This window comes from Sinocyclocheilus grahami, unplaced genomic scaffold, assembly GCF_001515645.1.
Source record: "Sinocyclocheilus grahami isolate Dianchi unplaced genomic scaffold, SAMN03320097.WGS_v1.1 scaffold578.1, whole genome shotgun sequence".
Lineage (NCBI taxonomy): Eukaryota > Metazoa > Chordata > Actinopteri > Cypriniformes > Cyprinidae > Sinocyclocheilus > Sinocyclocheilus grahami.
The window spans coordinates 176,658-192,258 of record NW_015505757.1 but is presented as its reverse complement, the minus strand read 5'-3'; the positions used below and the strand labels follow the sequence as shown (position 1 = coordinate 192,258).

Here is a 15,601-nt window from a genome sequence, read left to right as displayed (position 1 = left end):
TGGAGGGGCTTATAGTGTTGTTTTTTAAATTTGCCTCAATTTGTAATAATTGAAATACATTTATATAAAATAGCAACATTTTATGTAAATTTCACTTCAAATAAGATCAACCTTTCTCAATTTCATTCATGGTAATAACATGAAAAATGTTCCTGAGAGTTTGACTCAAAAAATAGGTCTGGAGAAACATTACTTATAAGTGTCTCCAGGGTAAGCCACAATTTGACAAGGTGACAAAATGTCTGATCTGGTCTCTGGGATCAACAAGGCATTTCCACCCAAAGAACTGCTGAACACCGGATATTTTCTCTTTTTTTGGCCCAATCTCTGTAAACCCTAGATCAGGGATCCTCAAATCTGGCCCACGAGATCCACTTTCCTGCAGAGTTTAGCTCTAACCCTAATCAAACACACCTGAGCATGCCAATCAATGTCTTTAGGATCATTAGAAAATCACAGGTAAGTGGGTTTGATCAGGGTTGGAGCTAAACTCTGCAGCGCATTGGACCTCCAGGGCAAGATTTGAGGAACCCTGCCCTAGATGGTTGCCCTGTTTAGCTGTATCCATTTCTTCACAATCATCAACAAGTCCTCTGTAAATGCAGCATGTCGACTCATCAATTTGTTAGTGAAGATAGAATCAGTAACTTCACTCACAACATTTTAGATTATTCTGATATGCACTTAATGCCATAGTGTTTTTTGCACTAAAGAGATTAACCTTGACCAATTTTGAATGCTGCAGTACATATGAAAATTGTCCAACATAACCAATAAAGAGCTTTATTTTAAAAATACTAGAATTTTGCACAAAAACAACACCATAAAAGCTCATTTAGTTTCACTTTTCTGTTGCAGTCATTTATCCCAGATAGTGATGAATGTTATAGTATAAACCTCCACTTTGCTTACTCAAGGTTCAGGGTGTATACGCTAACATTTCATAACTGGTATCATTTGAGAGTATGCTTTAGAATTTGGTGCTTTGCATCTACAGGCTGTGGTGTCTTCATTCAGACTATTAGAACTGGCAGCCTGAAGAGACATAATACTTCATTTGTTAATAATAACCAAAGCAAAGGAAGGTGCATTGAAGTGTTAGTAATATAAGATGGCCAATGACACCATACCATACAAATGAAGCTTGCTTTATAAGCAACCGTTTTATAAATTCAACTGAGAACCGTCATGCTTTTAACATGACGCAACTACTATTTGTCAGTAATTTGCTAGTGTGTTTCTTTGGTCATGACTGAATAATTTACCCCTTCCCACTATGATAAAGTAATAAAATAAACATGCTCCCACATATTTATCCAAAATACTTATAACAGGTTCCAGGTTTACATAGACATGTGCTCAGGAAGGACGTAGGAGATATCATCCCACGGGTGGCGGTAGAGACCCTGCTTCAGACGTTTCTGGTCCAGATAATGACCTGTGGGGTTAACAGTAAAAACAAATATTAAATAAATAAATAACTTGCTTGACCCACACAAATTAAATATACTTCCTCAATTTTCAATGCAATTTTCACACAAATATATACGTGTCTCTTGGTGAAGTCAAAATGGAAAACAATTTAAAACAATCTCAATTCAAAAACAGAAATTAACAGCAGACATTTTGGGTAATAGAGGTTATTTTTCCAGCAGATATTCAGTTTTAGAACTGGTGGGACTGGGTCTGAACAGTAAAGAGTAATTCAGTGGTTTACCGATGAAACCAATGCTGCGTCCCAGAACGAAGATTCCATTAAGAGTCCCGATCTCAACAAACTCATCTGCCTCATCCCTGCAATGCATAAACATACTCGATTGCCATTTAGATACATGATCTGTACAATGACATTCAATAAATGTCAAATTAACTAGTGAAGAATATACTCTGCATATAAAGAATGAACACTAGACACACCAGACATTTGGATTTCAGACATCTGAAATCAATAGGGCTGCCCCCTAATAGTCGACTAACCATTAGTTGACGAGAAGAGGGTTAGTTGATCAAAATTGTATTAGTTTCAGAAAAAAAAAATCCACAGAAAGTGGCGAAGTCACTTATTCCTTGACAGACAGATTATTAACAGCTGGTCTATTAATACATCGGTCAAGACATGCAAACGTTCGTTTCGTTCATCAACCTCAAATGTGGCTTATCATCTGAAACATGCAAGTAGTAGCATCATTACATGGCTGCTCTAAAGTTAACCTAAGTGTACACTATTCAAGTGTTTGTGAGTGTGGAAGCTGAATAGTAGCGCACTCACTGCATGACAGTTAACGCTGGTGCGATCATTTAGCATTTAACTTTAAAAAAAACTCTGTAAAATACAGAAAACACTAGTTTACCAATCATAATGCTAAGTCAGTCTTCTTGCTGTTTCCCCCCCCTGACGCATTCATAATCATTACTTCTGCCAGCGTGCTGTGGCAAATTTTATGCATGCACTTGAGCGCTGATTAAAGGCTCATTATTATGAATTATATGGTTTATTTATATAAATGTGCAATTAGTCGACTAATCGTTTAAAACTAATGACTACTAGTCGATCAGAAAAATCTTTAGTCGAGGACAGCCCTAGAAATCAACAATTTCAGATTCTTCTAAAAATCAAAGATCACACATCTGCACTGCAACTGTCAAATAATTTTGTCCTAAGCCCTGTGAATCCAAGCGATTGCCCAATGGAAATCAAATTTTAAAACTCCTAGATATTTCTGTTCTCTATGACTATGTGAGCCCTGGTGCTGGAAATAAGGAAATTGGAAATGGAGTCCAATCCATAATATTAAACATATATTTAAAAATCTTCTTGACTTACCGTGTGAATCCTCCACATGTTCTTAAGAGGTCCACAAAAGCCACACCAATAAAACCATCAACGTTTAGAATAAGGTTCGGTTTCTGCAGAGCGTGAAAGACATTGTAATGTGAGCATCACATGAAGAAACGATCACACAACAAAACATACATGCATTAAAATGGCATCAGTAATAACATCACCTTCGAGGTAGTGATCTTCTCTACTTCAAGGGCGTAGTCCAGTAACTGTGTTGATGGGAAATGCTGCTTCACAAAGTCCTTCAGGATCTGCACCCTCATATCAGGGTTATTGATCTGTCACCAAGAAACCCAGTTATGAACATATACAACATATCAACAGCTGTGTATGGAAATGAGAATAAGGGCTGCCAGTACTTTTTAATAATTTATCTGCAATTTGCCTGCAACAGATCATTTTGGGAGTCGCACCACATGCCATTTTATCCAAACTAACCTTGTATTTCCTTAAACGACCAAATTATCTGATATTTTAATAGGCTTACTGACTATGACACAGTCATAAGGGTATACAGGGGTCCTCTCTATGACATAATTTCCGGTTTTGTTTATTTTCTACTTGTTTGCTGACCATGACTTTAATTTGGCCGACAAAAGATTTTCAAATGAGCAGGTATTGTTAAATAATTTTTTCTAAGAAATAATAATAAAAGAGTATGCCAAACTACTTGATTTTTTTCAAATATTTTAATCTTTTAATACAATTTTTCCTTCATTATGATTAGGACAGCTGACTTTTTTTTACTTGATGCTTCCTTAAAAACATGCTCATCATACAACAGGTTTATTCAAATAATTCTGTGTATGAATTGCATAGTTAATGACTGAAAGGACATAAGACAACATAACTAAAAATTCTGCCTTAAAATGTGGTATTGCAAGTATGACTGTAATCTCCATTTTTTTTATTAATTTGTTGCATAAGTATGCATTTAATGATACATGTATGCATACGTGTAAACAGCAACACATTTTTGTGAGAACTTTGTGGTTCCAAATCTGATAAATATTTGGCCACCTGAGCTTGATTAATATTGCATGTACTTAAATTTTGGTCTGTCACTCGTACAAATCTATTGTTTGAATTGGACTGTATGAACTACTTTTGATGCATTTGGTTGGTTTATGGTATGGAAAAAAACAAGTGTTTCAATACACCCCTAGAAATGTTTTTATTATGTTACATGCTGTAATCAATAACAGAGTTGGGTACTCAATGCTGGACTCTGATTCAAGTCCAGTGAACTTATGAATGAACTTTTTACACATTCTGGTAAATTTGTACTCTAACTTAGACTCAGATATTATGGACTCAGAAATTTTTCCATGTCATGTCATGTGTAACATTAAAGATAAAAAATGAGTAACAACATAAAATTAAGATACAACATTAATTAATTTCTCCCACTCTAACTTGATTGGTGTGAGATTTATGTCTTAAAGGCACAATATAGAGGTTGCATCTTCAAAACAATAACAAAGGCAAAGCTTGATGAAGCTATTAAGGAGAGTGGAATGATGGGAGATGTTTTTTTCCCCATCCAGAGATGTCCGAATCATGTTCACGGATGTAATGAATTAATTTTTTTTATTACCGGTTCCTTCCAAAATTATTCAAACAGCAAATAAATTATACAGAGAAAGCGAGCAAAGAACTTTTACACTGTCAAGGAACAGTATGACAGACTTAAGTCTAGCGCGAGTGTAAGCACTCTCAAATAACTTCCCTTATAATCAGTAAAGCTGTACTGTTTGATGAATGAATCTTCTACTTACATCATACGTACATCTGCACTTTGTTGTTTATGATGAGAGATTTCATGAGAGAGCAGATTACAGTCAGTGAGCGTGCGCACTGAACAACAAAACTCTGGCGTTTCAGTGATGACTCATCTGAACGCCTCTGATTGGCCATTGCATTCACAAGCTCAACAGACTTGTGTGATTGGTTATAATGTGCAACATTGTAAAAATGTGGAAAAAGAATCATGGTGCAATATTCAGCAGATCTAATTTGAATGCTCCTGTCAACACTTTTTATTTAATTTTCATTTGATCCACGACAGCCATAATGGATTTAGTTTAACTGTACAGCAGCATTTTTGTCCACGTGTGTTGCCATAGTTTCTAAAAGCAGAAACCGATAGCACGGATATTACATCATTGATAGGCGACAATTAACTGGGGCGAGCTATTATTTCAAATAGGATTTACAAATCCTTGGGAACTTTTGGGATAACGTAAGTGCACAACTGCATGAAATATATAACACTGTGCAAGTGGTTTTTGGATATTTTATTACGAAAATCTTAAATATTGTGCCTTTAATATTCCTGATATAACTAATCAAGTCTCATGCAGTGTGTTTATCGGTGTGTGTGTATTTACTGATTTGACTCGATGCCCGATGCCCATAATCAGTACACCATCTTTCTTCATCTTGTTGACAAACTCCATGGGCAGCAGGCCGCTGTCGAACGCTTTACTGAACTGTTTAGCAGCTGCGTCTAGTGCACCACCGAATCTATCTCCCTGCCAAACAGAAACACGCAATTCAGTTCCTCTTTAAAAATTAGGAGAATAAACAAGCATATTTTTCAACTGTTTCTCATCATATAAATGGTAAATATCACATATAATAATCACTAAATATATTATGTTTTCTTAATATTTAATAATTGTAATATTACTTGTAAATCAACAACAGATATCAACAAATATCATCAAAATCAAACACAGCCAGACTCTGTTTTTATTTCATATTTGATATGAGGCTAGTGAACTCTCGTTCTTGCTGTACTGTAGCAGAACCAGTTTAGTTTGGAAAGCAGCAGTCTTTCGTGTACAGTGACTGATCTTACTATTGTCAGAAGTCCAGAGGTCAGACTGGACACCAGGTCTTTACCGGCACGAGCGCACACAATGGTGTTATGAGCACCAGATACAGCCGGCCCATGATCTGCAGTCACCATCAAACACATCTCGATGAAATGACATGCGTAAAGTGGTAATCTGTCAAAAACACACATGTACTCATGATTTTAAGCCAAAACCATACATCATGCAAGTTGACAAACACCGATAGTTTCTCAGTCAATTCATATGAATATTCTACAAAATGAAGGAATTTTACATAACAAACCTCCTCTGAAACCACAGCAGACCCAGTACTCCTCCTAGGCCCATTTCCTCTTTGAACACCTCTGTGATGGGCATACCAGCATATATGAGCTCTTGGCCCCTTTCGTCACAGATACTAGTCATGAATGATGCAGGTTTACGAATCAACCCCAATTCCTACACACACACACACACACACACACACACACAAAAAAGCAGCCCAGATACATCTTGAAAATTGACCATATCCTAATTTTTACTATGCATTTTAGCAGCCAGCAATTCTCATTGTCTTTCATTTCCAGCGATTCAAGAGGCATACAGGGTTTACATCCAAATGCTTCATATTTGTTAAAAGTGAATTTCTTAAAATTTTACCAAAGACAATGTGAAATCATGAGCATTATCTTGAGGAAATTCACTTTGTGTCACAGAGCAGCTTAATGACCTTCTTGTATCAGGAAGAGCTGTATTTGCTGTTTGCTGTATTTGTTGCAGTGTTAAAGAAAGAATGAGCAAAATAACTTGCATTTTAAATCCTTCCAGTTACCACATAATTGGGAGTGCTTGCGCTGAAAAAAAGTTTTTCTTGGGTTAACTAAGAAGGCTGTCAACTCCTTGTTGGCTAGGGATGGGTTTTAACGCTATTATTACTCTTACCGATACTTAAACGAAAGAATGAATGGGGCCATGTATCGTGAGATTTTGAGTGAAAACCTCCTTCCATCAGCAAGGGCATTGAAGATGAAACGTGGCTGGGTCTTTCAGCATGACAATGATCCCAAACACACCGCCCGGGCAACGAAGGAGTGGCTTCGTAAGAAGCATTTTAAGGTCCTGGAGTGGCCTAGCCAGTCTCCAGATCTCAACCCCATAGAAAATCTTTGGAGGGAGTTGAAAATCCGTGTTGCCCAGTGACAGCCCCAAAACATTACTGCTCTTGAGGAATGGGCCAAAATACCAGCAACAGTGTGTGACAACCTTGTGAAGACTTACAGAAAACGTTTGACCTCTGTCATTGCCAACAAAGTGTATATAACAAAGTATTGAGATGAAATTTTGTTATTGACCAAATACTTATTTTCCACCATAATTTGCAAATAAATTCTTTAAAAATCCTACAATGTGATTTTCTGGATTTTTTTTCTCATTTTGTCTCTCATAGTTGAGGTATACCTATGATGAAAATTACAGGCCTCTCTCATCTTTTTAAGTGGGAGATCTTGTACAATTGGTGGCTGACTAAATACTTTTTTTCCCCACTGTATACATACATACATACACACAGTATGTGTGAAACATTTTAAGAGCGGAATTAACATTGCTTTATATTCATGAAATTTATATTCATATTTAAATGAAATGTAAAATAAATATTTAATCAAATGAATATAAACTAGAGACAGCATGGCAGAATGCGAGCAGCACACTTCCTTTATTATCACAAAAAGCTAACATCTCAGTTAATCGCGATCTCATAAAGCTCTGTTATAACACTAAATATATGCACAATAAATCTTTCAGAGTGTCTAAAATGAGAGGATTCGTGAGCACGCAATTTCAGCAAGTAGATTCTAACTTGATCACCTCTGATTGGCCATTGCGTACCAGAAATCAAAAGCTGAGTCTGTGATTGGCTACATTATAAATGGAAACTAGGCTATGTCTAGCTTGCGCGTTAATCATTTTAATGTTAATATGAAATGTTCTTTTTGCTTTAGTGCAACAGATAAATAACAATTTATATGTTTTAGACACTTTATGTTTAGATCATCTCTATTTTGCGGGAGTCCCGCGAATCATTTTATTCTCTCGCATCCCGCACACACACACGAGTCTCTTCCCGCTCGATTTTCTCTTTGCATTTTGTTGTTTGATTAACATTGATGGCCCAAGCGCCAGTCACTGCTCTCACTTTAAGACAATATTGCCACACATCGGATTTTCTCCCAACTGTTCATGTCCACTTAAGACATACACTGTGTTTAAGTGAACACTCTCCAAGCTGGCCATTTTGACATATTTTGTGTGTATTTGATCTCTTGGATGTGCTTGTCTAGTTGTGGTCCGTATTGGAGCGCGCGCACACATTTCAGCCTGGGGGAACAGCGACTCCTGCGCGGATTATTGTGCTTTAAACGTTTTATTATCAAACATGTCCTGCAATTTAGCAACAGTAAAGATGGCTTTTTACAACAATCACCGATTGTGCTGATTCTGATAAGTTTGGGTTTTAGGGAGGAACGAATGCATACTGCTGTTAAGGGAAGGAAGTTGCACTAGACTATTTTTGAATTTTTCAAATATTCGGTTGGAAATTGTAAGGAATTGACTTATTCAATTAACAGTTATTTAGGAATTTTACAGCAAGTTCACAACCCAGTTATTTATTTTAGCATGGCATTGTAGATTCTGTCGCAATTAAGCAGCAACTGAACAGTATTGCAGGAAACACTGTCAGAGTATTTTAGTACCGTATTCTGTCCTCATCTGTGAATTGTTCACAGAATCAAACATAATGAAAATCATTCAGTATGATGATTTTAGTATTTTTTATGTGACATGGAACGAATTCCAAATAAGATTCCATTCACAACACTACAGGATAAACTGCAGCACATCATAATACCACAAACAGAAGAATCGGGTTTTAACACTAGTGAGAATTCAGATCAAATCACTGATTACAGAATATTGTAATGTTTCAGAAATAATGCAATCCTCTTTCACACTGTAAAGGAATGGGGACAGGTCTTACTCTTGCCCAGGAGTAATCCATTGGGACGGTAGGAGGAGGAACTTCCTGTGCTGGAACAATGATTCCTTTTGCGACAAGGTCATCATACACAAACCTTCCCAACACAACAGAGAAAATAAACTATTAATGCTTCCACTGTTTGTTCAACTCAATTCAGACTACAAACTTGCTTTCACAACACAGGTAAATATGAGTTCGTATGCTGCGGCGCTGGAGAGTCAGTGCTGCAGGATACATAAAGGCATAACCGCAATAGATACAATAGTTAAACATTTCTACAAGTTTGCCGTTTCAACTAGTATATCGTCCACCCCTATTGATTAAGAATACAGCTGTGAAAACCTTATATTGCCAAAGCCATTCTACACAACGTACTTAATAATAAAGGGCCTGAATACTTAAATTGTAGTGTTTAGGTTATATTATACTTCCTCGAGACAGAATACTTCTGATTTCTGTTACTCACTTGATGACATCACCTAATTCATCAAAGCTATTGGGCACAAATGCACCTGCTTCCTGCAGTGCTTGATTTTTGGCCACAGCTGTCTCTGACGCTTGACTGGCACACGCTCCTGCATGGCCAAACTGCACCTAAAACATTTAAATTAACACAATACTGTTACTGCTGTCACTAGTTAGGTTGTCACATACTGAACAGTTCTAGAGCATACACATTTCTCATAACATTTAATGGCCCTGTCCCAAATGCAGCACTTCATGTGGACTTGTGCCTTTTTTTTGGTGCATATCCACTTAGTCCACAAGACCATAGGGTGTCTTATTTCATTTTATGCTCTTGAGCCCTGCCTATGCATTACAAGTGTGGACTCAAAAGACCACAAAATGGGCTGAGAGTGCCAGTTTGACCAGGGCCAATATGCATTAAGTATCTCAAAAGCCATGTAAAAGGATGTACCTCAGATGAGAACATGGTGGCACACGTTCCAATACACCAGCACACGACTGGTTTAGTGATTCTGCCGTCTGCAATGCCCTGACAGATGTTATACTCTTCTGTGCCACCAATCTAAAAGACAGCACACATATTATAAATAGAATTACAGTGCCTTAGCAAATTACTCAACGCTTATATTACTGTCATTTAATTATGGTAAAAAATATTCAGTCAAAGAATTGACCACCAGTAGATTATACACGAACACGTTAACAAATCTGTCCATTTTTACAGAGATTAATCTGAAAGATAAATAAAGGATCATTTTAAAAATTACATTATATAAAAATGCAAAAGGTTACAACACCTTGTTTGATTTTGAACATGTTCTTGTCATTTGCTTTTGATAATCATTTGCTGATGAATATGAATTCTTAGAATTGAGTCCACCTTTAAACATGAAGCATTACTCTCACCTTACATAAAACAGTGCTGCACAATCATCTCTCCATTCAAGACAACTGAGGAGTTTGAGCATTTATTGATACAAATACATGTAGTCTTGTGTGAAAGTCTTGAGCAGGAGCTCTCAAATCTTTCTCCTCTCACCTCTCCCAGCACGACAATCATCTTGACTCCTGGAGTGTCCTGATATCTCAGCACATGCTCCATGAATGTAGAGCCAGGAAATCTGTGGACGAGAGCGGCACATTAGCCAGCTTAGATGTTGATTGGTTTATTAGCTCAATTAACTAATAATTAGTATTTTCTGTATCCTGCTCTAATTTACCTTACAATAGCAGTTACATAACCACATCCAGAGCTTTTCAAAAGCTGGTACTCCATCAAACAAAATGACAAATTATGGATAAATTACTTCAAATGCAGTTTATCATAGTTTATCATTGAGCAAAAATAAAAAAGCATAAGCTTTTGTATCAGATTATTATGTATGAGAAAAATAAAATAAGGGGAAATCTACACAAATATCAAGACAGTCGCACTGTCATAAACACTGACATCAAAATACAAGAATGCAAAATGCAAATGGAAAAAATGCAGAGGCAAAAAGGGCTAAATTGTGTGTGTTTTGTGTTTTTCTTAAAATAAAGTTAACTTTGGCTGCATGTTAGATTATTACTCAAAGAACAGATGTTGAAATCAGATATTCACACAGGATTCTATTTAGCATGCTTTTGTTTTTCAAATAAAATAATCCACACATAATATGAAGTCAGCAATTGAACAACTATCCAGCGATTTTTGGCTGATTTCAGTAACATAACGAACAAAACTCCATTAACTAGCAACTCTGGATACCTAGTATTCGTAGTAAATGCATGTGCTCTGAACATTTTATCACAGTTGAAAGGTTTGTATGTGTCCTACAGTTCAGTATGATTTAAAAACTAAGTTTTTCAATAAGCTTTAAAAAATGGCGGATGGCAACAAGGTTTCTCATCGCAGCAAACTGATTGGCTATTTGGGTTGTCAGTCACTTATGTTCACAAGACATGTTCTGTCAGTCACCTGTCTCCTCCAATAGCAACTCCCTCAAAAACTCCATCAGTAGTGTGCGATATGATGTTGTTGAGTTCATTGGACATTCCTCCCGAGCGGGACACATATGCCACACTGCCCGGTCTATACAGCTTTGATGCCAGGATATTGTCAAGCATCCCACCTGTGTTCCCGATCTTAAAGCAGCCTGGCTTTATACCGCCAACCTATAACACATAAGTGTACTTGAGTAAATCTCATGAATAAAACAAATATTGACAAGCCATGAAAAACATTACTATACTCCCATGGCGGTTTGTATGGACTTTTGATTTTGTTTGTAATTCTCATTATTTTCAGTGGTAATTCTCAATCGATCCGTTGCTGCAATAACATGGCAAAATTACCAGTTTTCATAAATAGACTAATCTGAGTGTTGTCTGAACAACTATTGTTATTAGAGCCCGACTGATATGTTTTTTTGGGGGCGATACCGATATTTGGGAGTAAAAAAAAATATATATATATCGGCCGAAATTCTTTGTGTATATTATAGTACAGTACCAGTCAAAAGTTTGGACACTTTCCCATTCGTGTGTCCAAATATTTGACTGGTACTATATATAGAATACAGTATATACATAAACAGAATATATATACACATTAACACATTTTTTGCAATGATCACTCAAATGTGGTGATCAAACACTTAAAATGACATGACAAAGATATGTAATGGAGGCAGGGCATTTAACAATTTAACAATAAACTTTATTCAAAATGAGTCTGACATCAGTGCACTGAACAGTAAAGTTGAAGTTTATTCAACTTTAATTCAATTCAATTCCATTCAACTTTATTCCGTTGAAGTTTATTTCACTTTGGAACATTCATTCACGGATTTGCGCTACTGTCTTCACACACAGACGGAACTTACTTGAGAAGTGTGAAGTGTGACAATTTACCTCTGTAAATAAATATAAATTCACATCTCACGCACTTTAATGCCCTTTGAATGCAACGTGTACGTTCCCTTGGAACTGGAATCATGGCGGAATATCATGTGAAGTCCACTTCGCGGGGCATTTACGGTCGAATAAGACGACGCTTGAATGCTGCTGCCTGAACAAGAGACCTCCTTACTGAAGTGAAAGTGTTGGCTGGTGTCACTATCTCACGAACACGCCGGCGGATCGCCACCAAATTCAGGGGATCCCTTGGAATCGATCCCTTCGATCGCCAGATCGGTCGGCGCCGGACCGCGAATTTAACCGGCCGTAACTCCCGAAACCCGGAGGCTATGGACGCAGGGGTGGTCTCATTCGAAAGAGGGCCTTGAGACTTATACTCTATTCGCGTTTGAGAGGGTTCCTCGAGCTGAAAGGATCCCCCAAATTTGATGTGGATCCGCCGCGCCGTTATGGAGATATGGCCGTTTAAAGTTTCAAAGGTTTTCCATAGACTTAAGCTTTAAAGCGTTTCATCCAGGTCGCCAGTAGCAAACAATGGAGGTTTGCTGGACAAACTAAGTAATTACACCATTTCAAGCATTTTATCTGCATTATATGCTCTGTAAAAAAAATGTTCATATCGGCGGCATATTCGCGATACCGATATATCGGCGACAGGCTCATATCGGCCGATAATATCAGCTAAACGATATATCGGTCGGGCTCTAATTGTTATGTTCAGACTCTGATTGGAACATTTGCGAGTAACACCATCACAGACATTATTTTCTTTAGTCCAATTACAGTGGGTATAGAAGAGAATCACCCCCCTTTAAAATAATCACATTTTGTTGCTTTGAAGCCTGAAATGAAGACGGACACGGTTTTTGTTTTATCCAGCTGTATTTACTCAGTACAACTTATAACATCCAAGTGAAAGATACAACACGTCAGAAAAAAAAAATAAAATAAAATAAAAAAAACAATCACTGAGTTGGAAAAAGGATCACCCCGTGTGTCAGTATTTTGTTGAACCACCTTTTGCTTTAATTACAGCCTTTAGCCTGTTGTGATTTGTCTCTACTAACTTTGCACATCTAGACTTTGCAATATTTGCCTACTCTTCTTTGCAGAACTGCTCAAGTTCAGTTAAATTTGAAGGTGACCATCTGTGGACTGCAGTGTTCCAAGTCATTCCACAGATTTTCTGTGGGGTTTAAGTCTGGGCTCTGACAAGGCCATTCACCTTTTTCTCCTTTAATCACGGTGTGATCAGTTTTTCTGTGTGCTTTGGGTCATTGTCATGTTGGAAGGTAAACCTTCTTCCCATTGACAACTTTCTGGCAGAGAGCTGCAGATTTTCCTTAAGAATTTTACAGTATTTTGCCCCATCAATTTTTCCTTCTATCCTGACAAGTGCCCCAGTCCCTGCTGCAGAGAAACACCCCCATAACAGGATATTACCACCTCCATGCTTTACTGTAGGAATGCTGTCATTTGGATTGTGAGCTGTATTGGATTTCTGCCAGACATATTGTTTGGTGTTGAGGCCAAATAATAAAATTTTAGTCTCATCTGCCTCAGAATCTTCCAGGTGCGTTTTGGCAAAGCTTAGTCGTGACTGCATGTGGCCTTTCTTGAGGAGTGGCTTTTTTCTTGCAACCCTCCCATACAAGCCACATTTGTGGAGAACGTGAGATATTATCATCACATGCACACAATGACCACTCTTTACAGTTGCAATTCCTGCAACTGTAACCTCTCTGACCAGTTTCCTCCTGGCTTTTTCATCCAGTTTGGAGCGACGTCCTGATCCAGGGAGGGTCTGTGTTGTACCAAATACCTTGCACTTCTTAATAATGGACTTTATTGTGCTTCTAGGCATTGATAAAGCCTTTGAAATTTGTTTGTATCCATCTCCTGACTTGTGCCTTTCCACAACTTTATCCCGGAGCTCTTTTCGGGCCTGTTTACACCTGGTCACTTAATGCGTTTTTTTCTGATCGGATAGCTATCCGATCGTGAAAAGACCATGTGTAAATGCCCTCCGAAACGCATTAGAGACGGATATAAATCCGATCGCTCAAACCATTTCAGGAGGTGGTCTGGGCCGCATTCCAGACGAAACTGGACAAGTGTAAATGCATCTGGTTGTTGAAACCACATATGTACATTTTACTCCTCCCCAAATTTTTAAATAATAAATGTGTGAGAGCGTGTTATAGGCTATATGACATTAGTCAGACTGCGCTAATGCAACACGCATTGCTGCAGACGAGTAGCTGAGTATCTCTTCAGCAAGCCGACGCACAAACTGCCATGAATGAAACTGAAAGTAAGACGCAGACAGTCAATACACAATCATCTTCATTAAAAGTAGTAAGACAAACTTATCTTTCCAGTGCTGATGCCGCGCGCTCTCCTATTGCGGTCTCTGATCTTGAAATGAGCTGACGTGAACTCCGTTAAACTTAAATATAACGCGGGAATTGAAGATCGGATTTAAATCTGTTTGACTCTTCTTTGCAGAACTGCTCAAGTTCAGTTAAATTTGAAGGTGACCATCTGTGGACTGCAGTGTTCCAAGTCATTCCACAGATTTTCTGTGGGGTTTAAGTCTGGGCTCTGACAAGGCCATTCACCTTTTTCTCCTTTAATCACGGTGTGATCAGTTTTTCTGTGTGCTTTGGGTCATTGTCATGTTGGAAGGTAAACCTTCTTCCCATTGACAACTTTCTGGCAGAGAGCTGCAGATTTTCCTTAAGAATTTTACAGTATTTTGCCCCATCAATTTTTCCTTCTATCCTGACAAGTGCCCCAGTCCCTGCTGCAGAGAAACACCCCCATAACAGGATATTACCACCTCCATGCTTTACTGTAGGAATGCTGTCATTTGGATTGTGAGCTGTATTGGATTTCTGCCAGACATATTGTTTGGTGTTGAGGCCAAATAATAAAATTTTAGTCTCATCTGCCTCAGAATCTTCCAGGTGCGTTTTGGCAAAGCTTAGTCGTGACTGCATGTGGCCTTTCTTGAGGAGTGGCTTTTTTCTTGCAACCCTCCCATACAAGCCACATTTGTGGAGAACGTGAGATATTATCATCACATGCACACAATGACCACTCTTTACAGTTGCAATTCCTGCAACTGTAACCTCTCTGACCAGTTTCCTCCTGGCTTTTTCATCCAGTTTGGAGCGACGTCCTGATCCAGGGAGGGTCTGTGTTGTACCAAATACCTTGCACTTCTTAATAATGGACTTTATTGTGCTTCTAGGCATTGATAAAGCCTTTGAAATTTGTTTGTATCCATCTCCTGACTTGTGCCTTTCCACAACTTTATCCCGGAGCTCTTTTCGGGCCTGTTTACACCTGGTCACTTAATGCGTTTTTTTCTGATCGGATAGCTATCCGATCGTGAAAAGACCATGTGTAAATGCCCTCCGAAACGAATTACAGACGCATATAAATCCCATCGCTCAAACCATTTCAGGACGTGGTCTGGGCCGCATTCCAGACGAAACTGGACAA

General features: G+C 38.0%; 1 protein-coding gene across 2 annotated transcripts in view; it reads right to left on the bottom strand.

The window, feature by feature from the left end:
• Positions 1–473: 473 nt before the first annotated feature.
• The window catches only part of aclyb (ATP citrate lyase b), a 50,690-nt gene continuing 35,562 nt past the window's right edge, over positions 474–15,601 (bottom strand). For both annotated transcript variants that reach the window (XM_016239950.1, XM_016239951.1), the window contains 12 exons: positions 11,151–11,347; positions 10,230–10,311; positions 9,642–9,752; positions 9,189–9,316; positions 8,723–8,816; positions 5,987–6,141; positions 5,706–5,856; positions 5,233–5,376; positions 3,007–3,120; positions 2,825–2,907; positions 1,718–1,794; positions 474–1,438 (listed from right to left, as the gene is read on the bottom strand). In XM_016239950.1, the coding sequence (XP_016095436.1) occupies positions 1,344–1,438; positions 1,718–1,794; positions 2,825–2,907; positions 3,007–3,120; positions 5,233–5,376; positions 5,706–5,856; positions 5,987–6,141; positions 8,723–8,816; positions 9,189–9,316; positions 9,642–9,752; positions 10,230–10,311; positions 11,151–11,347 (1,431 nt within the window). In that variant the 3' untranslated portion in view covers positions 474–1,343. The remainder of the gene's footprint in view (positions 1,439–1,717; positions 1,795–2,824; positions 2,908–3,006; positions 3,121–5,232; positions 5,377–5,705; positions 5,857–5,986; positions 6,142–8,722; positions 8,817–9,188; positions 9,317–9,641; positions 9,753–10,229; positions 10,312–11,150; positions 11,348–15,601) is intronic.